This window comes from Phallusia mammillata, chromosome 5, assembly GCF_965637545.1.
Source record: "Phallusia mammillata chromosome 5, kaPhaMamm4.hap1.1, whole genome shotgun sequence".
Classification (NCBI taxonomy): Eukaryota; Metazoa; Chordata; class Ascidiacea; order Phlebobranchia; family Ascidiidae; genus Phallusia; species Phallusia mammillata.
In genome coordinates this window covers 11,958,740-11,986,354 of record NC_137256.1, presented here as the reverse complement: position 1 = coordinate 11,986,354, position 27,615 = coordinate 11,958,740, and the positions used below count along the sequence as shown (strand labels likewise).

At 38.6% G+C, this 27,615-nt stretch overlaps 3 protein-coding genes across 6 annotated transcripts in view; 1 reads left to right on the top strand and 2 right to left on the bottom strand.

Annotated features, from left to right (window-relative positions):
* Nucleotides 1–376: 376 nt before the first annotated feature.
* Nucleotides 377–17,197, top strand: LOC145229177 (voltage-dependent calcium channel subunit alpha-2/delta-3-like). Of its 2 annotated transcripts, XM_080094473.1 has the most exons (29): nt 377–645; nt 926–1,007; nt 1,502–1,624; nt 1,796–1,913; nt 1,979–2,095; nt 2,610–2,808; nt 3,316–3,466; nt 9,063–9,137; nt 9,633–9,722; nt 10,355–10,474; nt 10,553–10,681; nt 10,812–10,907; nt 11,032–11,162; nt 11,346–11,465; nt 11,525–11,642; nt 12,276–12,446; nt 12,854–13,061; nt 13,313–13,412; nt 13,498–13,605; nt 14,227–14,390; nt 14,461–14,546; nt 14,885–14,959; nt 15,021–15,173; nt 15,240–15,292; nt 15,349–15,450; nt 15,641–15,745; nt 15,812–15,950; nt 16,169–16,249; nt 16,381–17,197. In XM_080094473.1, the coding sequence occupies exons 1-29, from the start codon at nt 461–463 to the stop codon at nt 16,588–16,590; spliced, it is 3,609 nt and encodes a 1,202-aa protein (XP_079950599.1). In that variant the 5' UTR covers nt 377–460; the 3' UTR covers nt 16,591–17,197. The 2 variants fall into 2 exon arrangements, with proteins under 2 accessions (XP_079950599.1, XP_079950600.1); XM_080094474.1 differs by lacking the exon at nt 10,553–10,681.
* LOC145229178 (uncharacterized) lies at nt 3,819–7,820 on the bottom strand. The gene is made up of 5 exons (XM_080094475.1): nt 7,109–7,820; nt 6,023–6,713; nt 5,664–5,812; nt 5,174–5,292; nt 3,819–4,760 (listed from the first exon to the last, which is right to left on the bottom strand). Exons 1-5 carry the CDS (start codon nt 7,725–7,727, stop codon nt 4,101–4,103), a joined length of 2,238 nt encoding a protein of 745 aa, XP_079950601.1. The 5' UTR covers nt 7,728–7,820; the 3' UTR covers nt 3,819–4,100.
* Nucleotides 17,198–19,209: 2,012 nt separating the features above from the next.
* The window catches only part of LOC145229175 (uncharacterized), a 28,362-nt gene continuing 19,956 nt past the window's right edge, over nt 19,210–27,615 (bottom strand). The window contains exons 56-72 of one of the 3 annotated variants that reach the window (XM_080094470.1): nt 27,321–27,530; nt 26,308–26,608; nt 25,966–26,071; nt 25,739–25,883; nt 25,176–25,280; nt 24,742–24,995; nt 24,267–24,525; nt 23,638–24,208; nt 23,249–23,400; nt 22,774–22,856; nt 22,576–22,708; nt 22,114–22,248; nt 21,035–21,393; nt 20,603–20,802; nt 20,381–20,529; nt 19,927–20,175; nt 19,210–19,797 (exon numbers count right to left, since the gene is read on the bottom strand). In XM_080094470.1, the coding sequence (XP_079950596.1) occupies nt 19,655–19,797; nt 19,927–20,175; nt 20,381–20,529; nt 20,603–20,802; nt 21,035–21,393; nt 22,114–22,248; nt 22,576–22,708; nt 22,774–22,856; nt 23,249–23,400; nt 23,638–24,208; nt 24,267–24,525; nt 24,742–24,995; nt 25,176–25,280; nt 25,739–25,883; nt 25,966–26,071; nt 26,308–26,608; nt 27,321–27,530 (3,554 nt within the window). In that variant the 3' untranslated portion in view covers nt 19,210–19,654. Of the gene's footprint in view, nt 19,798–19,926; nt 20,176–20,380; nt 20,530–20,602; nt 20,803–21,034; nt 21,394–21,468; nt 21,551–22,113; nt 22,249–22,575; nt 22,709–22,773; nt 22,857–23,248; nt 23,401–23,637; nt 24,209–24,266; nt 24,526–24,741; nt 24,996–25,175; nt 25,281–25,738; nt 25,884–25,965; nt 26,072–26,307; nt 26,609–27,320; nt 27,531–27,615 lie in introns of those variants that run through there. The other 2 variants (XM_080094471.1, XM_080094472.1) reach the window with 2 other exon arrangements.

Here is a 27,615-nt window from a genome sequence, read left to right as displayed (position 1 = left end):
ACTTTGAACTAAATGATAATCCGGGTGATGTGCCATCATAAATTATTAATGTTAAAATTTCCAGTAGGCCCAAAGCCACTTTTTCTGTAATCGTAAATTATAAGAACACAAAAGACGTCATGGGATAACCCCACCAGCGTAATAGGAGATATACGACGTGTGTTGTGCATTACTTTAAAAAATCAACTGTAGTAATAAACTAAATGACGCCCTGGAATGAAACCAGCTGGTAACAGCTTATTCACTGCTGTGTTTGTGAAGGTTTTTAGTTAGCATAATGCTGCCATCAAAATAGGTTTTTAGTTAGCATAATGTTGCCAACAAAATATGTTGTGATCCACGAAAGCAGCACAGAAAGCACGTTCTCGTATTGTAACAACATTTTGATTTTGCAGTCGTCATTAAAAAATCTATAATATGACCAGAAACTGAGCAGAAGTTTGTGTGTTGCTGCCTCAACATGGAAATTTGGTACAAGAAGAATTACGGCATTACTTGTTGGATAATAAACCTGCTTAACCTTTTATTTCTGTGGAAACATGGAGTGTCGTTTCGATGCACAAGCCTCGTTTCATTGATAATTTTTTTGACCTTCCGGGAATGCTCGAGTCAGTCAGCAAAAAGCTACTTGATGAATTTTGAATCGTAAGTATACGCGGAATAAAGATAATACCGACTCTTAGGCCAATAGTTGTTGGATTGTCACTGAACGTGTGATTCGTTGAAATTCGATTTTTCTGAATGGCACTGGGTTAATTGTGGAACAAGTTTCATTTCAATCAGCGCGTAGAGATCGCTCTAGAAAGCGCGAGGGTGTAAATAATTTATGTTGGGTCTCGACTTTTGGCCTGTTGTTCTTTCAAATGACCGTCCTCCTATTCCCAGCTGGTTGAAAGCGTGACGAATTTTTTTCCTACTTACACAGAAACAACGAACTTGCCGACTCGTTTGGATCGGGTCTGAAAGACAAAATGCAGGCGTTATCAGGCTGTGAGGCACTGAAAAGCGTACGTATGATTACAAATTTTACAAAAAGTGTCTAAAAATATAAAGCTGTTTAACTTGAATATGTAACATTCCGTTTGTTTATACATCGTTACTCTCCTATAAAAGTCATATATAGCAGTCATGCCATGATTAATGAAAAAGGTTACAGAAACACAAGCACTTAAACCGACTTAATCAAAACCAATGCCAACGCAGACCTCGCATGCATTTTATTTAAAATAAATCGTTGTTGTTACCACTGTTAGTAATATATGAAGAAATTACTAAATTGACCAAACTGCACATGGTGAATATTTAAGTCATTCTAAATCATAAAATTATGCCATAAAATTGTTAGACTGAAATGCCTTGACCATTATACATGTAATGTTTAGCTAAGAGCCCCATGCACTAAGGCCACTACTATCAAAATCACAATGTCTTGAAAGGGAGATTCGTTCGTTTTTCTCCTTTTGTAAAGTTAAAAAATAAAATGACAAAAAAACTTTTGTAGCTGTACGAAAGGCGATTTGGGGCAAAGGAATTCAGCGTTCACAAGCGCAACGGCACCAAAACAGTTCTTCACTTCGCTTCTGAACTGGAAAAGATGTTGAACAAAAAACACAGTGCCTTAAAGGTGTAGTAAGTCGTGTAGTGCTTTTCCTCTGTGTAAACGTATTTGTCTTAATTTTTCTTTGCTCCTGATGTAAATTTATATGGATATAATTTTTAAACTACAAAAACGGGGAGTGGGGACTGATCCAGACCGTTTTGGATTCTGTTAACGCAATTTTGATTGATTTGGCAGCGTCTTGTGGAAGCTGGGGAACAGTTTGCTGCCTCCACAAACTGGTCGTGGACTCCTTCGCCCAATTACAATAACGTGCAGTACATTAACGCAAGGGAAGAAGATAATTTGTTAGACCGTGAGTGCACAGTAGATACCAACTCACTTTACAAATCTTTTCAACGATGAATGTCTTGTTTACAGATGACGATTATGCTGACCTTCGAAAAACAATGGTTTTCGAAAAGAACTCGCGTTTCAAGACGAAAGTAAATATAAACACGTCGGTTGTGCAAGTTCCATTTAACGTCTACTGCAAAGGTATATCATGTAATAAACAAATTCGCTAACCCTAACAAACTGTTGCAAAGTAAGAAAGTCATTAATTCTGTTAAATATAAGAAATTGGCTCCAAACATACGTTTTCAAAACATTCAAGTTAACTGACTGTTACCTTAAATCAAGTTAATTTTGGCTTTCAATCAGTATGTGTCTGTTACCTTATCTACAAAAGGTGGAAGATACGTTCCAAGAAACATGTATTAGAGACGTGGCGTGCGTTTCATTCTAATTCACTGTAGATGAATAATTTATTAATGTCACCTCAAAGGGCATTTTATTTGTAAAGCCACGGGTAGATCCCGAACCATGGTCGATTACAAAGAACTGCAATAAAACAAAATGAGATCTAGGGCACCAACTCCTTCTTTGATACATTTTATTTTCCACCATAAACCAGAACTGGCTGACAAAAAATTTGAATCCCACCACTGGTTGTATGTACTATCAACAGCTTGAAACTTGGAAGTATAACTTTTCCTAATTGTTTTCTCAGACAGTGATCTATTAAAATCTGTTGAATGGTCCAAGAATTTAAACGCTCAGTTTCGGGAAAATCTGCAGCGCGACCCAAGTTTAAAATGGCAATATTTCGGCTCTGTTGAAGGCTACGTTCGAATATTTCCAGGATTTCAATGGAAATTGGTTTCGGATACTGGAAAGCTGAATTTGTACGACTGTCGCACTCAACAATGGTACATATTTGTCAAACTATTTGGGGGTAAAATTTGAAGACATGGTTTTAATAGAATGTTATAATAATTATGGCCAACACACGACTTTAAGTCCGTGTTCCGTGTTTTCTTGTGTAGTTATTTTTTGATGAAAGTTAAGTAGAAAGGGTTTTATATCCACTATAAATATTACGTTGTTTAATTTAGTTAATAATACATTAGGGGCGGGTACGTTGTGATATACATTGCTGAATTCTTAAAGCACAAAATAATTGAAGCGGCCTGTTTAAATCGTTTAGCAAGTCATGGTACTGGTTGCCTTCGTTAACATAAGGAACTACATTCAATTTCCCTCTATTTTGGAAAAGAAATAATGGCACGGGCAAAATAGATATGAGTGTCTTGCATCAGTAAATTCGAGCATGCGTTTGGATCTAGTCCCTTTTTCATAATCTGGCCTTTGATCATGTTGAGCTTTCGTGTGATGTAGCAAATTTTAACGAACACAACATCGAAAACCATTTGTAGGTACACTCAAGCCGCCACTTACCCCAAGGATATGGTGGTACTCGTCGATTCAAGCGGTAGCATGACAGGGCTACGAAAATCCATCGCGGTTCATGCAGTTACCACTCTACTGGGGACTTTGAGTGACAACGACTTCTTCAACGTGCTTACGGTATGATCTTATGCGTTTGGTAGGTCGATTGAGACAAAACGCAACAGATTGTAGTCGCTTTTCATTGATTGGCTTTCGTAAGCCGATTTCCGCGTCCGTCGGGGTCTATTGATTTTCGGATAATTTGTTGAACTAGAGGTTGTTCAGCGACACATGTAATGGCCCGTCCGTGCGCAGCGGCAACAGTTTCGGCTGACAGGCGACTCCATAAAATATTGAACAGTTGAAAGAGGCGGACTCGCTAATTTAACCGCCGGGCGAAGAGTGTTTTTTCTTGAAATCCGGTAACTGATAATTGTGACCGTTTATTCTGAACAAGCAAGCGACTGTTGCACAGTCCCCCCCTTAAAATCAATCCAAGTAACTGAATACAAATTAGTTAAAATATACACTTTTTTATTTATGCCCAGAAGTGCAAAGACAAGGAAGTTCTTGTTTGGCAGTTACTGTTTTATAGGCTAAAATGTTACTGTGATTAGCCATACGGTAAGCGTAGATACATCGTCAAACAACAACAATAAAAACAACAACCACAAACAAAGTAAATTTAAATAGTCTGAACTGGCACTCAAACCTCGAAATTCATACATAAGTTAAGTGAGTGATATCGGAGAAGTAATTTCCATTATGCATCTCAAACTCGACCGTATCGATCAAGCAAACCTTTCAGATTGTTAATTGTCGAAGATGTAAATTCAGACAACGTAAAGGGCAACGGCAGTTGTGTGTTGTTGTACAAAGTGACGTGGGTGATATAATTTTGATGATCGAGAAGATCACTTGGCAGTTCCTCAAGTTGATTATTATTGAAATTTAGGTTGTAGAGGTGGGGATTCCCCATAAATAAGCCATTTGGCAGTCGAATCAGTCCATTGCCCTCTAAGTTGACAAAACGCAGTTCTGGACAGAATGAGAATATCTCCCTGCGCAGTCCCACCAACAAATTGTTTTCAAGCCAAATCTCTTTCAGTTTTTTTGTTTTCTGAAACAAGTGTCGAGGTAAAGTTTTCAATTGGTTGTTACCCAGCAGCACCCTTTCAAGGTTTTTCAGTTTTCGAAAGGCCTTCTCTGTCACTTCGCATATTTTGTTGTCTCTTAGGTCCAGATTCACTAATTGGTTTTGTTTGGAAAAATGCTTATTGTTGATGGCAGGTATGCTGTTATTTGCCAGACATAGATATAACAATTGTCGATTTTTCCGAAAGGTGCCGCTGTGGAGCCATGTGAGGTTGTTAAATCGCAGTGATAGAAAACGCAATTTTCTTCCATACTGGAATGTTTTCCACAAGGTTTTCTGAAATTTAGCGCAAAAAATGAAAGTTTTGTAAAAGACTGGTTGTGCAAGGAATCGTTTACTCAGTTTGTGGTCTTAAATATGAAAACAAGTTATTGCGTTGAGTTGTAATCCTTTAATAATGATACCATGGCAAACTCTGTATTTGTTGAAAACGGATTGCTTCTAAAAGCAATTACTGTTGCATGAAATTACCACAACAAATCTATTTTAATTGCCCACAAGATTATTAATCCGATAAAGTAACATTGATTTTTATTGGCGCCCACTTCAGTGCTGATGGCTTTTGACTATTTCTCGCATGCATTTAACACATAAATATGGATTTCAATAGAAAATCAATACAGAATACCACTTTCATGATTAAACAATCGCCTCCAAAGTTATTTCCTAGTAAGTAAACGGAATTTCACCTGTAAATGATTGCAATCGAGGACAAGTCTTTCTAAGTCAGTCAGATGTCGTAGCAGTTCCTCAATTTCCACAGGATTTGTGATGTTGTCGTAAAGAAGACTTAGTTTTGTTGTTGATCCTGAAACGTTTTGTAAAAATTTGTTGTGGAAAATTTCAATTTTAAAAATCAATCAATTATCCCCAGGGCATTAAAATTGGTTCAAACTTCAAATATGTTACGTTTATTGCAATTTAACTTTCTTTGCACGCGTTTGTAAATAATTCTATAAACTAATAAAATAAAACCAATAAAAACGTTTAACTTTCAAACCGTAAAAGAAAACGTGAACTGCATGTTGTTAATTCTTTAACCAAAATTGGACAAAAACACAGAAAATGTTGCTGGTTAAAACCAAATGTAATTTAAGGCATATATAACTTAGCATTCAAATGGCCAAAAAGTCTTCGCTTGAATATTAAATCATGTATGCAACAGTTTTGTTGTCAAACCGGGAATAATTTCCAAATCTATTGCACGTCTTCGCCGACTGTTGATCTTATATGGGAGTCTTTGTTGGTCGTTACACTTGGCATTCCGCTGTTTTGCGTTCCACTTGCATTTCTCCGACATAACCTCCAGCGAATTCTTGCACGAATTTCTGTTTTTAATCAAATGTATTGAAAATATTTACGGGGGAATGTCCGTCATTTTTTCTGTTTTACACCAAATATTTTGAAATAAACTTTTGACTGTTGATTGTCCATTAAATCTAGCGGTATGCGCATTTGTTAGAAAATAAATTTACGCAATAGATAGTTTTATAAATTATTAGTGCAACCTGTCCCCGTTGAAAATGCAACATACTTACCTCTCATTGGTCCATCCCCTTGAGCACATGCACAACGATTGGTTTACAAAGGCTTTTGGGTAGGAAGGATAACAGTCAAACCTTGGATGAAGCTTCAACGCACATGGACTTCTATCTCGCGTTGCGTCCAACCAACGGCCGACGAAACTAATAAAACCCTTCGATATTCTAACTGCAGACACAATTGGGAGATCCAAAATAGGAATTTGCGTTCCAAAAGGAGCTTCTGTCACAGTTTTAAGGTCGTTGCTGGAGTCATCAATCTGCACTTGTGTACGTACGATGTGCGTTGCTACCCCCACAACCTCTCTTGAGTCGCTATTAGTCAACGACACTGGGCCGCCAGAGAGCAAGTTCTCGAACGTGCGGTGTGTTATGTTTCCAAGCATAATACAAAGCTTCATTTTTTGTGCACTGCTGATAACGCCCCCCACTGTCAGAGGTATGGTGGAATCTTTGCTCTCTCCCACACAGCCTTCACGTATGCTTTGAATTGAAACAGTGTGGTTGGCCAGTTCTGCTTTGTCTTTTGCCACGAGAGTGTGTGCCCCGGAAAAACTGACATTCAACTCCCCAAACTGCTTTGACGTTAGCCGAATTATCGCCAAGTCGAAACGACAGTCGCCGCACTCTATAAATTGCCTTGGAACCATTACCGTCTTTCCGTTCAAGGCTATCTGCGTTGATAGACCTGGAAGACAAACCGCAATTGTTTGCTGTAGACAGCTGACATCCCACAGGAGATATACTATAATAGACGCGGGGCGCCCATGCGTTTTGACATTTGCCGTTTAAAAGCACAATATTGACAGATTAAACAACCGTCCAAAGTTACTGGCGTTTCATTAGGAATAAACTATAAGTTTAGGACAAAGTTAATATTTGGAAATTGCAAATCATCCGATCTAAAGACCCGCAAAGACATTAGCTGATAAATAGTTTGACCAAGTTAACGAGCAGCAGACCTTACTTAAATTGGCCTACATCGTGTGGTAATGGACGCAAAGTTCACAATGAAATTAATGGATGGGAAGTTCCCATCACTAAAAGGGGAAGCATTTTTCACGTTTACATGCATTGTATTACCTTCTTTATGTATAGTGGCACAATAGGACCGGAATCCCTTATTAACTGACTGAACCTTCCATCGCTTGTATCCAAAGCATACGTGATCCTCTTTTCTATGAAGTGTGTCGTTTTTGTACTCGTTACTAGCTGTACATTCCACCTGAAAATCCACCAAGCAACTTGCAGCAGTTAAAAGTACGTACGCCGATTTCTTTTTGTACGGAATTTCAGCGACGAAAGCAGCACATTCTTGACTTCCAGCTGTCACACGAAGTATGTTTTTCTTGGGAAGGTCTTCAGGAATTTCCATTGTTGCAGTTTGAAACAAGTCAGCATCCATGGTTACATACTTCTTTCTTGGTTCCTGTGTCACGTTGACAACTGCTTTTTTTTCGACAACGAGACAAGGTTGTTGGACAACTGAGCTCTTCTTGCAACTATTGCATCTTCGCGCAATTTGCTGGCAATAATACTTGTAGCACAGACCAAAGTCTTTGCAGGCAAAGCGACTTGGGTCCCGGTAATAGTGGGCCCGACGTAGACACTCATGGGTTTGCAGATCAGGCTTCGTGACCGATTTACTACGGACACAAGATTGACAAAGCAATAAAATGAAGCCACTCGCTATCCACAGCATTTTCCAGTTTGGTAGCGGCACCTTAGGCTAATGTGTTTACCGTTTCACATCGGAAAAATTAATGGTACAGAAAAGTAACCATCTTAAGGTTCCATTTGCTGCAAACCAAAGTTATCATGATTCTGAACCTGATGTACTTTGTCTACATTCTGCGTATTAAACTAAAGCTACACCATACACTAAAAAGGCATCGTTGCGACTGTTTTTCTTCGAACTACAAACCACTGACTGTGTGCAAAGCAAACAGGGTCGCAAGCCACCACTTAAACACCCACGCGTAAAACCAGTTTCAGGACTCAAAACTTAATACCCACTAAAGGGACTTTTTTATTCAGATTACCCTAACAAATGCAGACTATTCACCTGTAAGCTGTTTTGGGCGCTTTTGTATTGCACGAGCGTGAAAGGCGTCTGTATCGCCGGCAAACTATCGGCCTGTTAAAACCTTTTCCAACACTCAGTTAGCTTTAAAGTTAATTTTGTAAGCTACACGATTCTGCCGAAATATACATGAAAAACTTACACCGTCAAATCAAAGGACACGCTTGATTGTTTCCAAATATCATTTTTTGTTCCTCAAATCTGGTTTCGCTTTTAGCAGGAATGCCTGATTAAGAGTCCCAGGCTCTTTGTAACTGTGTTTATAAACAAAGCCGTTGCTGGATATTTTGTTTTCCTAAATATTCGCAACAAATGCCAAACAACTTGATCTGTTTTCAAGCTACCACATGAGAAAGCTTTTTTAACCAACACTTAGTTTTTGCGACCAACGTTTTTTTTATACTGGCATCTTTTGTAAATAAATTTACTGGAGAAGATTTACGAGTCAATTACGATGGCGCATCGCTCGCTTTCACACTGGGGAGTCTGCGTACAAATTCTTATAGGCCTTGTTTTCGCGTTTTGAACGGCCAAGACTTTTTTATTTGTGTTTGTGCTCTGCTTGCCTCATTTCAAAACTGTTTTTCTACACTATACTTTGGTAGCTGGCTGTGTGTGGTCAGGTTGTACTCCCGCACACACCTGAACCTAATGTCAACACTTTCATGTTGTAAACTATTCAACTCCCTAAATGAAACACCTATGAATGAAGTCATTAAAGAAATGTTGCGAGTTGTGAACTAGACTTTTAAAACGAATACTAAGTGAATATTGCACAGGTTAAAAGTTAAGCAGGGAAAATCACGAATCTTCGTGCTGAAATTCAGTCCTGCTGTATTTGCGTTGTCTGTTTGTTCGCGACTGTAGAGGTTGCTCAAACGCGCTGTTAATCATGTTCTGTAAACTTTTGGAGTAATATGAGAGTATAATGACAGTTACTTTGTTCGTTTTTAGTTCAAGAAAACGACTGAAGTGGTGGAACCATGTTTCAACGGAACTCTTGTACGAGCCGATAAAAAGAATATCGAGGTATATATAACGCATTGGTTGTAATATTGACCAATTAAACCGCAGTGCAATGCGAGCCATTATTCACCGGAACATGCGTATGAGAGTTTTTAAGACATTACGTAAATTCTGAATAATTCAAATCAAAATATTTGGAATGTTATTGAAGAAATCAGTGACTTTTGCAAACTACGACTATTTTTAATGTCGTAATAACTAGATCCGATACGCAACACTGATTTAAAGTCACACTGTAGTTGACCTCTGTGCTTTCACTCTAACTCTAACATGTTCGCACAAAAATCCCAGTGTACTGTTGTATACACAACTGTCACAAATGCTGTGGTAAACAAATATCAAACATCATTTTTCAAAAATTCACCTTACATAAGCCGTGACAAACAAATGGCACTAAGCAAAGCTAACTTGCTTTGAAAAGAATACATGTGATCGTTGCGCGTCAGGAACGCACTTATCTCTGTCTAGATATGACATGCTGTCTTCCTCTTTTTACAGACTGTTCTGCGAAGCCTGCAGAATATCACCACCAGTGATATAGCATGTTTCGAAACCGCGTTTCGCACCGCTCTGGAATTAATGACTAATGTAAGTATACTGTTTCAGCAGTATTGTACTTTCACTGGCAAATTAGTTTTAAACTGTATTACTTCTAACCACACATGATGTTGATATCAAATCGCTTGTGTTTGATAAAACGCGTCACAGTAAAGGTAGGAATCTACGATGTTTTGTCTGTATCGTATGTTCTGATTTAACCAACATCATAACAAATTAGGAATAGTTCAGAAAAGTTACAATTAACTTATAAAACCGAGGGCGAAGCTCAAAAGCTGCAATGAGATTTTGGCCCATCCCCAGCGTACAAACCGCAATGCTAAAATACGTGTCAAAGCATCGTCACTCTCAAATCGTTGTTTAATCTTCTGATGAGAAAAGTAAATATTTGAACTTGTTAAATGCCGCTCACCACACATGGCTTCACCCCCGGTGGCCGGCATGCTCTTTTGCTTTTTAGACGCGATTATGGCAAACTACAAGCAGTTTAAAATCTTATTTCGGATAAAGTTATGGGTAAAACATAGTCCGCTTGCCCTAACACAGGCTTTGCAAATTGCCCAATTTTAGAGTTTTTACGCCTGTGGTTAAACAGAAGCAAATAAATCTACATTGAATAATTTGTATATGTGGAACTGAAATTACCCCATATGTCTTTACAGTTTCACAAGAACGGAAGTGCTGGCAGTGGATGTAATTGTGCAATTATGCTCATCACAGATGGAGCGCCGGAAAATTATCAATGGATTTTTGATGAGGCCAAAGCAACTCGCAACATGTCTGTTAGTATTTCAACGTTGTGTTTCGATAGTTAGTTTCCGGGAAGCAGTAAAACAGTACGTTTGTTGCTGTTGTTTCAGATTCGTGTTTTTGCCTATTTGGTTGGCCAGGAAAAGAATTACTTAAAACCGGTCAGGGAGATCGCGTGCAATAACCGTGGGTTCTTCACGCAAGTTGAAAGTCCAAACAGCGTAACAGAACAAGTGCTAGTAAGCGTAGTGCACGTATAGTAACTTTGACGTAATTACAGACATTTGTTGTAGTACTGTTTTGATATGCGTTTTATTTTACGTAACAAAACATGTGATTGTTTGACAATATTTTTACTTGCTAAAATAGAGACACGTGAAGGTGATCAATCGACCACTGGCGTTTGTAGGAGATCATCATACTGCTTGGACCAAAGGTTATCATGACAGATCCAACGAGAATGAGGTAAGAATGTATCAATGCACTCTACACCTAGACAGATTACACTTTAAATTATGTTTTTTGTATTACAATAATAAGCAAATGCGGGGATATAGCACAATGTGTACAATAATAATGTTACAAACAGGGTTTGGGACTGATTACAACAGTGGCGATGCCAGTTTATCGAAACACTACTTACGCTCCACCCTCATTGTTGGGAGTCATGGCTATAGATGTCCTTGTAAGCGATATGATTGATACGATGCCAGTAAACACGTAAGTACTTATAATCTAGAATATTTACAGATGTACATAATTATTGGTATGTCTGTGCTACATTTTTTTTAAATAATAAAGTTGAAAACCCAACCGTTGCTGATCAAAATTAAAGAAACACGCCTGGGCCGTTTTTTTACCTGTGCATATAACAGTCGAAATCTAACATTTGCTGTGCTACAGGGTTGGCGTAAACGGATACATATTTATAATAACCAACAATGGGTACACAATGTTCCACCCGAGATTGAACGACAAGTACAACGCTAAAGAAAATCCTTCAAACAATCCTGATTCGAGCAGGTCAGTGGCACGTTGTTGGTTCAATTTATGGAGATCCAATACAATATATATTTTTTCAGTTTTGACATCGACTCCTTGGAATATGGGTCTTCACATGAATTGGTTCGATCAGGAATGGTACAACTTAAATCTTCATCAGTTTCGGACCCAGAAATTGTAACTCCGCTTGATAACTGGGTAAAAGTTTTCTTTCGGTTTGAAACGATAGAGAAAGAAATAATTCGTTCCAATGTTGGTGTTTTTTTTATTGTGCAAACTAAATAAGACCCACCAACATCTGTAACATCAGGCCTTTTAAAAATCGAAGGAGGCGTATTCTTCTAGTCCGTGTATAGTTTCCGAAGTCTATAAACCCTTTACTTCACAAAAAACGCAATCAGGGTTTCTGGTCCTCGATTAGTCTTATTTACTTCTTCACTACCGAACGCCGTAGCAAGTTTGGGGCCTCTTGGAGCAGATTGAAAAGCGATAACAGTTCAAATGCATTTGTATTGATTTCATCGATTATAATGGACGCGCAAACCCATATCTTGCACCACAAAATCTTTTAAAATTAATTTTCAAATGCAGGAAAGGGTACTAAAATATTTTTCGACTGATCTCCAAACAATATAAACGTCAACCGTTGTTATATTAAAAAGAATTTTGAACGGTAAACATGTCATGACTTGTAGCCTCCATAGAGTTATCAACGCCAATATAATATTTTCCTTTACGGCAATTACGCCATATTACAAAGCCTTTTATTTGTTATGACGTACATATATTCCTTGCTCATAATTTGAACCGTATAAATCTGCAATTTTACAGAGTCGAGTGATTATTTCGAGCGGGGTTTATTACTTCACGCCAATACCGGGTACCCCGTTCCGCCTTGCTCTTGTGCTTCCGTCTGGATACGGAGAAACCAAAGTGACGTACACATCTGACCTACGCATAAAACAACACGGTGCTTCATATGACGAAAAGCACTGCGACATGGTAAATTAAACCAATCAGTTTTCATCTAAAGTCGTTTATGACCAAACATCTTCGGTTTATTCACATAACGATTAGGGTTTGTTGTGAGCAACTGGAATAAATTCAATTTAATAGTTTATTCGCCACGCTTTTCAAAGGGAAAAAAGTAAATTGAAAGATTTCAATGAATTCTGGGTTTAGGGGAAGATGGTTCACGTGTAAGATAACTATAAACTATAATCATATCTTTTACACGAACTAAAACACTCTAAAATATTTCTCAACTTACTTTATCTGTCTAATTATTTTGATAGCAAACAACCTTACCACGAGGCTGTCTTCTGTTTTTTACTGCGTCTTTAACTGGGCGTGTTGTGCCATTAAGGATCAAGTCGTGAACCTTCGTAACCTATCGATTATCGTAACAGATTCAGCAGCAGTTGGCAGAATACGACGCTGTCCGTATTGATCGGTTGGCTGCAACTTGCTCGCTCATGTTCAGTGACGTGCAATTGGCCGCTGAGTGGCGCTATTGTCACTTTCGAAACCAGGAGATGATTGACAGTGTGGGCGAGATGAGCCAGCTGCAGATGATGAAAGCGTATTTGCTTGATGAGTCGAATACTACAATTAAGTGTAAGTGTGAACGAACATACACTCTGCTATAGACAAGCCTGATTATGGAACTAAAAACCACTGGAAAGAATTGGTCGCTTGTTTCTCTTAAACCTACAAATTATCTTCCTTAAAATCTAACGCGTCAAAACGATAATACTGATTAAGCAGGCAAGTCAAAAATAACTTATTTTTTTAAAACGAGAAAAAAAAATCAGTTTACTGTTTGTACCCGCAAGGTAGTAATGTATTCAATTCTACATCTTTTGTAGGCAACGAAGAACTGTTGAACGGAGTGCTATTCGACGTGTTCCTTTCAGCTGCGTTGGTTCCCGTTTGGTCTGAGCGCAGAGACTTTAACAACTCGTCAAGGTTTGGGGCTTTTGCAAACATAACTGCACTAAATAATTGATTGCGGTCTTCGGGCAATTCCCACTGACAAGCGTGTTTGGTACAGAGCTGGAATTGAGATGTCTTTCTTTGTGTCAAAGAGTGGACTTGTTCGACAGTATTGGTACGAAAATGTTTCCGAGGAATACGAACGCGGCCGGGCTTCATTGTTTAGGTAAGGCGCTCAATTTTTCCCCACTTGCCTCCAACAAAACATATACATTTTTTTTAATTTTGCAAATTGCTCAGCATTCTATTATAACTTATGTGCTTAATTCATTGCTTTCCACCCATTAAACACATTAAGATGTACGTTTACCTTTTATTCGAAAATTCCAAATACTCCAACCACAGGACTTTACACAGCTAAATTTCTTAAATGTGAGTCGAAATCCTTTGCAAGAAACCGTAATTAAATGGCCACTACAAATTCATCAAAACTGCATTAAGTATACACTTCACATTGTGAAGTGCATTTTCCAAAATATTAAGTTGGTCATTGATTATTCATCAGTATAGATCAGAAGTCACCAACCTTTGAAACTAGGAGAGTCAATAGTTGGAAGAATCATAAGACTTGGCACTGTCGGAGCCGCAGAAATGGTCTTTAGACTACCCTAAATAAAAGTCCGCTGTATTTTAGGCATAACACACTCTATTTTTTGATGCTATCTTTATTTGCCTTTAACTCTGGTGTAGGTATATATTTTTCAATTTCTTTTTGAGAAGCGTACTAAACTTTGTTTAATTTTGAACGTCCTCCTTGTTTAAATTTGACCGTCCTCCTATGTTAAAGATTTACTCGCACTGAATTTCCAAGCATATACCGTCGAACTGTCAACTACCCTACAGGAACTTGGATGTATACACTACCCGAGAATGATGCAGAAATAGAAAAGTTTGGTCGAAATGTGGTAATTGCTACCACGCCCATGACACATCGTACTGCAGTTCTTGGCGGTCAGTGAAGGTTTTAGAAATATTAAGTATTTTTCGAAAAGGACATGACCGAACTGTTTTGTATTTGCAGTGTGTGGTCTTCTTCTCAACCAAACTCAATTTCAGTCCATGTTTTGGAAGGAAACCGCGTTGCTCGGAAATACAAATTGCGCTGAGGTAGAAGCTATATATAACCAGGGATCGCCTTCGTGCATCTCACGGCTCTGGTCTAGATTTACTATTGCTTGTTACAGGGATTTGACTTGCAATTGTTGAAAATAAGACAAAATAGGGACACAAGTCAAAAACAAGGACATTTCTTAGAAATAAGGGCAATATATATTTCCAAAATATTGCTCTTCAAAATAAGGACAAATCTTAGAAAGAAGTACGGAATGGCAAACCTGTAACTTATATAACTCAATGTTTGTTTGCGGAATTAGTTTAATTAGGCGCATTTCCTACTAGGGTTTTTGTTTACTATCAAAGTACAATAACAAATAAATTCTTGTTAGGATGTTGACACTGGCTTCGATTGCTTTCTCATCGACGAAAATGGAATTGTTATGTTGTCAAGGCAACAAGAACACGTCAGTACTTCAAAAACGTTTGCAATTTTATCAAAATTTATAATCCGTAATTTTAATAAAGTTGGGAAAGTTTTTCGGTGCCCTAAACGGTCACGTGATGAGGGATCTAATCGACGCCGGAGTGTTCCGAAAACTCGATCTTTTTGAACACGGGGCAATGTGCTTCCGACCGGAAAGCAACGCGAAAAGTGGAACAAGCAACATTGGTGCAAAGGTACGTAACCCTTCACATCTCGCTCTGTTTCTCCACTAAACCAACGATCCTCTATATTATTTACAGCATTTCGACAGGGTATGGATAAACATGGTGTGGTTGGTGCAACAGCTATTTAGGTAGGTGACAAATAATTGAAAGTTTGTCCTCACTTCTAACAAGTATTTTTTTAAAGGTCAATTGTCAACATCACGATATACAGTTGGTGGTCTATGATCTGGTCTGTTCAAGCAACACCAGCTTCTGCTTCGGCAAGTCTGGGGGACGACACTGTCAGGTTAGTTCTCATGAATATTGTATTTGGTTAGGTCACAGCACCTTTTACATAGATTGCTTTTAAGTACCCTGTAACAAGATAGGATAAAGTAATTTGTCTGAAAACTGCAATTCATTACTTTGGAATATAATTACCTTGTTTAGAAGCGATATTAAACTTACCAATTAATTCGTAAACAACACTTTTTCAGCTCGTGCCTTAAGAAATACGAAGTGTTTGTCGTCAACCGAACAAAGATGCCACATTCTGGACAGACACTCTGTAGGAACAATTATATTCCTGTGGAGTGTGAACGGTGAGAAAGAAGAACGTTTTTTACGTTTGTCTACATGTTGTTAATATCATGTTCCTTTCGTTTCAGACAGTACGGAGTTTTTAGTGTGAGTAGCAGCAACTTGTTTTTGGTTGTTGTTGGCAACGTGGAAACGTCCGAAGTAAACTGCAAATGCCAGAACAAAAGCGATCCGATCACACCGATAAGGAACGAAGAAATAATTTATATCCTTTCAAAACAAATAGTCTAGACTTGCTTTAGTTGTGGTATATATATGTTACATGTAAATAAATTGCCCAAATTCCAGAGATGCAACAAATAGTTTCGAGAAATGTGACGTCAAACCCTCAAAGTATCATTCATTTAATTAGTTCTATTGTTAGTCGATATTAATATAATCAACGACAATTCGGTTGCCCGTGGAACCTTAACTGTATCTTACATCCGGAAGAGAAAAAGTGTCAAAAACTTCGGGAACACAAAGAAAGACGGAGGCCGGACGGTTGTATTGCTCATCATAAAGCGGTAGGTTTCAAATCGCAACTATTTGTCATATTTTCTATGCTGATTAGGGTTACAAATACCGTGATCTTGTAGTGGTAACATAGCACTAACAATTTGAGAAAGTTCGAATTTTGACAGTGATGTCTTCACAGGAAACTTCGATGAATCTTCCATGTTACATAAAGACCAACTCGGCGTCAAGCATTTTTCCATTATGGTGGAAAACTAAGCATAAAGCTGGAGCTGGCTCAACCATAGTTTATCGCGCCTGGCTTTCATGTCTCACAATTCATTTAACATTTGTTGCCCTTTGTGCGGTCGTAATGGACGGTTCACTATTAAGGTTTCCCTACGACTGGTAACTTCCGTAACAATCAAAATGCGCTGGAATATTCACTGTGTCTTTCAAGAATGGATGATCACCTTCGAGAGGACTGTGGCTTGCCATGGGGGCTAACCAAAAATACATTGAAAACAAAATCTCAACTAGTCACTGAGATAAAACAAGGAGTATTAAAACGGTTTATATGGCAGTGAACTAGCTAATGAAAGCGCCGGTAAACTCATTTACCCTAGATATGTATTCTCCTCATTTTATCACCACACCCTTAATTACATTCCCGGCAAATCATAAGGTTTAGTTACAAAATTCAAGTATGTTCAGAATGCTCCCTTGTGCGGTATGTAGTAGTATTTAGTTGTTGGGTTACTGACTCAAATATATCGACTTTTTGTGCTTCTTTGTTTCTGTGTTTAGTATAATTTCTCTATGCATCTCTACAGTGATGTTGCTTGCTTTCTCTCACTGGGTAAAATTGTAGTTTAGACTAATACGGCATAAATAACATACGAGGTTTAAATAAGAACTGATATTAAATCATTTTACGTCGAAATTGCACGATTTGCTTAACGCGCAACATATCGTCTCATATCTTCAAACTTTCGCAGTAAAATTACTTTATTGTTTTGTTTTATTGTGATATAGTTAGTCTGAAACTGTAGTATTCACCCATGGGCGCCGGCACGTAAGGGCAAGAGGGGGCACTTGACCCCCCTTGGAATTTCAGCGTACCTCAATTTAACATATTTTGCAGCAAACCTAATTAAAGTGGCAGCGCGGGGATTTGTGACATCGTTTAATGCAGGGATGGGGAACCTACTTAGCACTGCGGGCCGCATGAATTGCACAATATTTTCGGGCGGGCCAAACATTTTGTTAAATTCCGTGTTATAATATTATAATACAGGTTTATCACTTATTTCAACTAAAAATAAGAGTTTGTCCATTCTTTCTGGAATACCCTAGCTCCATTATATCGATCTGTCTTTTTTTCCAAGAACATATTTAAAATACCAATATAAGGATCCACGCTAACAGCTCTAAACGCAATTCAAAAAAATACACCACATGACAAATGATTTGTTACTGCAAGGAGAGGCAATCGAGTGACTGTTACGTCACAAATAAAGCAAGTGGTTGAATGTGTAGCAATTTTTAGAAGTTTGGCGTCATAATGTGGATGGGAAGATTACCAGAAGTGTCGAAGTCATTTCAAGGACATATTTGTACATAAAAATTTTATTGTTTTTTTATACTATGTTGTATACTGTACCTATACTAAAATATGTTGTATACTAAAATTGTGACGAGGGCCACATTAAAAAGGCAAGCGGGCCACATGCGGCCCGCGGGCCGCAGGTTCCCCACCCCTGGTTTAATGCTTTAACTTTTAGGCAACTCAATTGTGAAGTACACGATTTATGCCTTCATATGTAACAAATTCTTGATGCGGTGAAGTATATGAGCCATTTTTTTGCCAGCGCCCATGCATTCACTTGATACAGACCAACTTACTTCGTTGTTGCAAACCTTGACAAAGTTAAGGGTTGTATTTACATTAACGTTCATTGTGACGTCATAAAACTGTACATGCTTATCTTTCTACATGGCAGTATAATCTCTCAATCATGGCATGAAAGATGATTTGGCGCATGTGCCAGTTGATGGTGTGCGTGCTTCTAATCTTAGTCCTTGAAATCACGCATTGTGTATTTGACAAAGGTTCTTACCTTCTTATGTGGACTCTTAATTTTGTATTGCAGTTTATACGCGAACTTGCAGGTAAGCTGCTTTGTTTTTGGCAATAAGAAACTACTTAAAACGTAACTTTTTGTGCTTTATACTTTTATTTGGTGTCAAGTAAAAGCCTTTTAGCGAGTGTTAGTGCAAAAACTAGGCATAAAAGTTGTTTCCACTAGACGCAACCCAACTCGGGATGATGTTATCCGTATCATCATAACTTTCCCCGTGACTTCTGTTTAGCATAGTAACTGACACGACAGTTTGATTTAGAATTGTCACAACAGTATTCCCAAATATGTACTTCTGTATGATTGTGTTTTTTGGCGTGTTTGACATGAAATAATGTAAAGATTTATGGTGACATGAGCCATAACCAGTGGTGGGATTCAGCCGGTTTTCACCGGTTGTGTAGAACCGTCTCACCAAATTTTATGAGATCAGCAAACCGGATAGCATTACTTGTTACTGTCAATGGACTTTTGTGATCGAACCAACTAACAAAAAAATTAAATCCCACCACTGGCCATAACCAAAATTTTAAGGGGTTTTCTGTGCAACGTTTGTTAGTAAATGTACAAACACATCCTGGTGGGGGTCGCGCGTAGAGCTACTAACACCATAACGAGAAACACAATCCGAATTTGATTGGTTATATCTCCCAAAATGCTTACGATTAGGGCTATTAGGGTCGGGGTAAGGTATTAGCACTTAAAATTCAATAAAACTAACCCAAAAAATGAGTTACTAATGTAAAAATTTTATGTAAATATTTCCCAACCCAACCCATTTATAGCCACTAAATAAAAATTCAGCTCTTTACGCCCCCTTGTGAAAGCGAAGTTGTGACTGACACAAACAACCTCAGTTCGATTTCTAAAGTAGTGACTTTGAGACCAAACAAAATTAATGCGTTTAATACCTAACCGTCATACTAGTTTCACTGTATACTTTCGAAACTTCCCTGTTATTTGACTGAAGCTAATGCATTCAAACAATAAGGAAAAAGGAACAACTCGGATTTGACTTGCACTGAGTGTAAGCGTAAAGCGTTTATAAATCATCAAAACACTTCAGCTTGCAGCTAGCAATAGGTATGGTATTGTGTTCTATACGAGCTTATCGACGAGAGGCTTGAATTTCAGATGACTTGCTTGCCTTGAGAATTTCGCTGAAGGATCAAACTGCCAAGAAAAGGCACCAGTGCGCTCTTGCTGCACGGAGCTGATGAGAAGCTAACAACGTCGTAAAAATTTACAAAAATACAGCAATGCAAATACAGCACATTGTGCCACTTTGTGCGACAATAAATGATGAACTATAAACGAATAAAAATATGTTCCGTATTAAACGGACGAGTCCATTGCGTTTAGGTAGAATGTGGCATTGATTCGTCTCATGGCGATGTCGTCATTGCTGCGAAGTATTATCGTGGCTCGATCATTTTGAACATTGATGTTAAACACTCCACGCTCTCCGTAATATGTGTCTGCAAAAGGGGATGATAGATAATGACTTACTTTACACATAATAAGCAGCAGATTCGAATGCACAGAACACATAGTCAAAAAAACGTAAATTGAGTAAAATTAAAAACAACAACTACAACAAGATTTACCTTGCAAAGTTCTATCTTTTCCAACGCCGTCATATACGTACAAAACGTCATTGTCGTGCGAGGTTTTGAATTCGCTGAATTCAATAGATAAGGAATATTCAGTTGATCCCTCGGTTGTGGTGTCAGTTTGCTGCTGTTGCCCAACAATCATCCACATGCAATCACCGGATCCATAGTGAGGTAGTGGGTAATTTCTGCTCATAATGGAACCACGAATCGTGTTTGCCAAGAGACTGGGACCGCCGCATCCTGTGGAACCGTTAGATAATGTAATGAAAATGCACAACAACCGTATATTACATCAAGTTGGAAGCACGATAGTAAATGTGTTTTTTTAAATTATCGCATGATGAGAACTAAATTATTTTACCAAAAAGATTTTTATATGACGAAGACATGTTTTTTTAGGTGAATAGGAAAACCGTTTAGTATTTATAGACTAGCCAAGACTTACCAGATGAACATTCCTGTTCATCACTCATATCAGCACAGTCAAGTTCCCCATCGCATACCTTGTGTAACGACACGCATTTTCCATTAGAACATTTGTGCATTCCAGTGCACATTCCAACTTCATCAAGGAAATAATCAAAATAGCGCGATCTACAAATCGAACTCAAAACTTATTTTCCATCCATTGCCGAAAAACATACTTTATGACTTTTAAAAAGATTACCTTAATGCAGTCAATTGTTTTATACCGGGAGGTGGCGTTAGTGAAAAAGCAATTGGTTTCCCAGGCGACGACAAGTAAGATGCCGATTCCGTTTTGTAGTCGTGAATAAACCTTTTTTCCTGATTTATGATTTGAATGTTGCCACCCCCTAATACAGGACTGACGCTCATCTTTGGAATTCTTAACACGGCTATTTTGCCCTGCAATCGAAGTACTTTGGTTTTATAAGAAGTGTAAAAAAACAGAAATCAAATCCGTGACAAGTTTGAAACAGTGTCGGTAAACCTATTTAATTTAGGATCGAAAATACCTTGTATATATTTCATTCGACAAAAAATGCACAAGAATAACCTGTAGTAATTAGTTAAGTTTAATTGCACAAAGCTACAACAGCATTTTTTAGCATAATGGTAACATTTTGGAAACACTCACAGGTGGTGGTTGTATCACCCATCGGCAGCTAGGTGGCCCTGGAGAGTCGACCAAATTAAATCGAATCCTTTGAACACCAAATACCGATTCATTTCTCCAGGAACGCGTGGCATCGTCATAATCTTCCAAATCCACAAGACCTGCCCCTTCGGGTAGCACGACACCAGATGAAGAAAGGCGAGAATAGTAGCGGTGGATGGAATCGTGTGTGGGATTGTAAGAACAACCAGAAGTGCAGTTGTTTTCATCGGCGTTGTTCATTGGACAATCCACTTTTCCATCACATATTGATTTATGAGGAATACATTTGACCGGATGCAATGATTCGACAGGATAACAGGAAAACTGACCGGGACAGGCTGATGGAAAGCAATACAATTGATAAATGTAAAAATAAGAAAAGTAAAGTAATATATAATATAATGTTTCCCAACCTTTATATATTGCAGTATTTTTTTTATGCTGCGGAACAAACAACATTATTGTTCGCGGTACAATTTGCAGGCACAAAATGCACTAAAAAAAATCAAAGACAATTATTTGCAACTTGATGTGATGTGTGACTTCTTTAAATAACAATAAAGCTCTATCGTTTGACAAAACAACGCCTTACTCCGCAAAATTAAACAAAACAAGCCGTTGCCAAGGCAACTGCCTCCTCAAACCAGATTACTTTTGTTTTATTTATTTCACAGAGTTGTCCATATTGCTCAGGCAAACAGTAAGACTGGACGAGATAAAAAAAATAGTTTCAGTGCATGGGTCGCTTTAATTAATTTTTGTTTTACTGGAAAGACTCCTGTCGTGGGTTCGAATCCCACCGCAGGCTAGATTTTTCTAACCTACGCCTTGCCATATAGTGGTGAATGCTTGGTGACCGGCTGATTCGGTATGGCGCCTTCAATGGGCCTGGCGTACTGTGATTGTTTTACTGGACCCCTTTTTTGTTGTAAGACCCACAGAAATTGACAGAAAAAAAATAATTGCAGAATACAACATTGGAGACCCACATGTAGTCATCGGTTCGTGTTTTTTGTCATTCACAGTGCCGCAATTGCGTTATACTTCTTGTTGCTTACCGTCGGTCAGTAACTTGTCGATCCATTCGTTATGTCTTTGGGTGACTTGTAGAAAGTAGTCTGTGCCCATCGGAACGCCCAGAGTCGGATCGTCATTCGGCCAGACTGGAGAATTAATAGACAGTAAGCCACTGTCTTCACAAGATAAAGACGGATTAGTGAAAATCGGAAGCAAGGCAAAGCTTTGGAGAGAAGAGGGACGCGAAATTGCGGTGTTAGTATTAAACAAAGTTGGCATGCAAAAGGACTGTGTAAAGATACTCCCAGTAAGTTTGCTAACTTTCACCTAAAGAAGGTCATGGTATTGGTCTTAAGGTGTCATAAGTGCCACTTTACTTAAAAACTCGTATGAACGTTTTGTGACAGAAAGCAGATTGCAACTGCTAGGTACTTAGCAAAAGTGGCCAGGAAAGATCACAAGCTACCCGCATGCTTAAATGAGGTCCAACAAACTATTCTTACTATGCATGTTGTTCAGTATAGACGTGTAATTAGGCATCATAAAGTTTCTTCTGAAGTTTATCCAACTGTAGAGTCCAGTTAAAAACCATCGGTTGTCGTGTCGCTTGCAAAATAGGGAAAGTCCCGGATCGTTCTAGAAAAAAAGCTTGGTGTCAGTGGAAAACGATAAATATGACCTTGCGTTGGAATGTAACTTACCAGAAAAGCGGATGTTCGAACAGATTTATGTCCAGCCCGGATTGTGGTATTGAGTCTCATTGAGCCGATGCCAGAAGGTGATTCTATGAATGAAAATAATTTCGTTGACTTGCTGCAGCATGTATTACAATAATAAAGTAGTTTTGGAAAAGGAAATGCCAGAGTAAGTCGAGCATTTGATACCAACTATCTCTTATTCAAGCTTGGCGTTTGGCAACTCAATATGGTGTTGGAAAGCTCGACCAAACCTAAAGTCTTTTGTAAAATGGTCAATGTTACCTCGTCAAATAACTTAGTCTGTTTCACGACATAGCATATATGTGTGAATGTTTGCTGCTTGGGCAAACAAAACCGTTGCAATATGAGAGTCCTCACATGGCTTCAAGTCGTCCTTACATTTTTTAGCGCAAAACGACCTCAAACTGTGATTTAGCATTGGATTAAATAGTGTTCTTCAACTTGTGACAAATCTTACCTTGGTCGTATGTAATCGTCTCGAGGCAAAGCCTTCGCATTTCAGGAAGTTGATAAGTGTCACAGAATAGATGTGGAGTACTGATCTCTGACGATGTCACAGAAATCTTGGATTGGCGTAAGCTCCAAACTAAGTGGTTTTCCTCCAATCCGCTAGAGTTTGAAAGAAAAAAAATGCCATGAGGATAAAGCAAGAGGCGGAAACATGGGCAGGAACTTGGCCGAATGGCCTGGCGCGCCTGACCCATATACAGACATAAAAAACCTGATCGGGATTCGTCCCCGGGAGGTTCCTGGGTTCGCACCCCGTGAAAAAAAAAAAAAAAAAAAAAAAAAAAAAAAAAAAAAAAAAAAAAAAAAAAAGAGGCGGAAACATGCAAGTATTTATACCTGGTGACTGGGGAATGACCTATTGCAATACAGGTCGCCTTTCGCGGTTTTGTGCTTTCTGGTTCCGAAGAAGAAATTGGATGTCGCTCAAGTTCCACAGGTAAAGGAAACGCACTTGACCCACTGGAAGACCCTCGCTTTCTTTTTTTCTTCTTTTTTAACTCTAAACATGCTGACGACGGTGGTGCTTCATCGGTGACATTCATGCTGACGTCATATGTCACATAGAACATTTCTTCTTCCTCAACTACGTCACCGGTGTTGGGGCTGACGTCAACTTGGGACAACACTTCGTCATCGAGCTCGACTTTCAGCAGAGCGACGTCACTATTGGCTGAATCACTGTCTTCGGTCAGTGTCTTGAAACGATCAAAATACGTCGACGAAGATCTCCGATCTTTTCTTGAAGTGCTGCTGTTAGGGCGAACTACATAGTCGGGATGAATAAACCAGTTTGTGACCCTCCACGTGACCCGTTTAGCTGTTGTTTCCACATTTGGATTTCGATTTCTGATGAGAATGTACGAGAAAGTTGCAGGGACTTCGGCATCCAGGTCTGGGTCATCGAACTCTGAGAGAAATATCGTTAGTCGCGTTTCGTGTGTTGCGGATTGCCTTTTCTAACTTACCTGCTAACAGTTCTCCATCTGGTCCGGTTTTATCGGCCTCCAACAAGCTTCTTGCGTAGTTGTCGTACAGATCAGGGTTTAAAATGCAGTGAGCTGGGATAACCGCCCAATTATCTTGGATAAAAACAGCACTACACAAGAAAGTATAGGCCGAAGACGAAACACCAGTGCTCGTTGTGTGTCCATTCGATTTAACCAGACTTGGTTTGGCAACGTACAAACCGACAACCCATCGCCACAGTTCCGAATTCGGCACGTTCTGATAAAGTATCGTCAGTTAAAAATTTGAACAAATAGAGCATTGAAATTGAAAACGGGGTTAAACTAATTTCACAAGTTTATAAACTAATAATACCAATATCTACATAGGACAGTGGTTGCAAATTTAAAAAAGGGGTTGAGCCTTATCTAAGTAAAAATAGGACAGCTTATAAACGAGAATCTTATTGGCGAAATTTGATAAAGGTTTCAATACCGGGTATGCTGACACTTCATCTCCCTCGGCATCTTGAATTCCACAATCACCATGAAGAGCATTAATAACAGTCTCTGATTCTGCGTTTGTCTGTTTTTCTGGGCACAGAGCTTCGTCGTATCCACCAAAACAATCAATTTTTCCATCACAAATAATTTGATCAATCCGGGTTACGGAAGATGATGACAAACCACATTGATCAACGTGTTTTTCGTCACAAACAAGTGCAAGTGTCGTATTGGGTTGGATCGTCTCTGCACAATTGAAATGAATTGTACATGTTTAACCATGTAACCGTACAAGATGTTGGTGTCGACTATGATTTCAAATGTTCGTTGCGCGGCGTAGACATTTTGATAAAATAATTTGGTATTAAAGGAGAACAACAACATAATATATTGGAGGTATTGATTTGATCTACAAATTTCTTTTACCTGCCGCGCACATCTGGCGTAAAGTAGTGATGCAATATAGTTCGTCAGATCCGCTTGCACAATCCTTCACACCGTTGCACTCCAACATGATTGGGACACATTCGCCTAAAATAACGTTGTCGGATTAATAAGGCAAAACATAAAGAAACTCCAGATTTACCACTACACATTATATTGTGTCAGTCAATATTTGATTTGAACTATACCATGTTAAATCGGAAGAAATTAATCCAACACCACATTTACATGTTTAGGTCTAAACCCAAGTTATCAAGCTAAATGTGTTGAACGCTTTCTCTACTTTTTCTCTGGTATAATAAAAGAGGGAACGATTTGTTTTTGGATTTAAAGAAACCATGCACACTAATCAATTATAATTGTATATCATTGACGTTAGTATATGTACGAGGCATTTTTAATGTTGTTTAAATAAATAGGACATAGCAGTTTAGGCCAATAACACGCCCTATTGCTCGGGGTAATTGGCTTTAACAGAATTAGGAAGTAAAAAAAAACTCTTGCGAAATCCCTTTACACATGAGTCATGTTATAGGGCCGCTTACCTGTGCTTATTAGTCCACTGTTGGTGAGACACTGAAGCTGACCATCCTCTTTACATTCATCCTGACATTTTCCCTCTAAAACCTCCATGTTATCAATCGCTGTATCTGACTCGTAAGTTCGTCCGCGAACTCCCTCGAACATGATCTAAAACGTTGGATTAAAAATTTAAATTGCAAAGCTCGGATAGGATGCAAAGATGCAAAAGTGTTGATGTTTCAATTAATACCTGAAAATCGCTGGATGGATAAAATGTAACGGAAGCTTGCATCCAAGGTTTTTCGTCAAATCTACGCTGCTGATCTGATCTGCTCCATAACAAAAAGCGTTGGAACCTGGTGAATCAAATAATATTCAGTGAATAATATTTACTACAGCATTTTCATAATTGTAGCAAGCCACTGTTAAAATGGATTCTTAAACTAAAAAACGTGAAACCATTACCGAAAGACCTTGTGGTCATCGTGTCAGTCACCACTTACACGGGTATATTTACAACGTTACTGCAGAATACAGTTAATAAACCGTAAAAAAAAATTCTACTACGCGATGCTAGCATAATGAAACTCACGTTACACTGGTGTTACTCTCATCCGCTTTCTCAGCATGGACTCCCGACCCAAACAAATACACGAGAGGTTCGGTGGAAGACACTGACTCTGTTCCATCTTCCTCCAGCGAGACTTGCGTGTGATTCCTGCGAAGGCCCACGACAGCAAAGACGTTGAGAAAACCATGGGCTCCACCATACATGTCGTAGGAAAAACGAAGACAGCGTGCCTCGTTGGGAGTTCCTCTAATAAGCGGGCTGACAATGCGGGCCCGATCGCCCTTGTGTTGAGGAGACGAGGCTTCGATGTAAGCGTACCAACCTGTGTTCATCCGAGTCACGTAAGTAAATAACACATAACATTGAGTCGAAGAGAATGGAGTAAATGCTATATGAGCGACTTTCTGTTAAACTATTGTAAGGCATAACTTCCCTTTTCCAACTTAAAATAAAATGGTGAGACTGAGATCAAAATCAGCAGATTTGCAAAAATCATGGAAGGTTTTCGATATTGAACAAAAAATACAATCAAAAACCTCTGATGGGAATTCTTGTGATAAACACACTAGCCCAAAACAAAAACTGTAGGCAACCAAGGCTGACACGCGAGCTGATTACTTACGCCAAATTATTTAGAAGTTCATGTTTTTTTACGATTAGACTATTACAATTACAAGGTTTGTTTAGAGTGACGTAGTCCTAAGACAAGGTGAACACATATAAATGTGTCTGATTTCTAATCACCCCACAAATCTAAAGTCACAAATGACTTATATACATAACAATGTAGGCACGCAAAGCATTTTGACATTGCAAGTAAATTGACACAAGGAATAAAAAAAAGTTGCCCACCCACTGCCTAGCCAATTGTAGCGACATGCAGGTTTAAACCTTTACTACAAAGTTTCTTGTGCTGATAATGCATGGATGTTGTAAGTATTTACAGAAATGTTTAATAATTACAGCATTTTGCTTCTAACATCCACATTTCTACGCCGGTTTATTGTCACAACATTAATGTATCATCGACTGACCGTTTCTCATAGGAGAATCGTCGTACGGAGGTCCAGTATCTTCAGAAGACGTAGAAAGCCGGTTCCGCGTCCAAGTAAAGTCTGACGACACAAGTTCGTCATCAAACCCACACATGTCGTCATCAAAGTGGCATGAGTAAAGAACAGTCTGGTTACTTATTTTGTTTTCTCGTTTCGGTGTTTTGCGGGTTGACAGAGACGCCTTAAAACCTTTAAATAAATAAAAGTTTCAGGTAAATTACAGCTGTAGGTATTAATATCTTTTGTTATCAACAAAAAAGTGTTAGTATAGTTT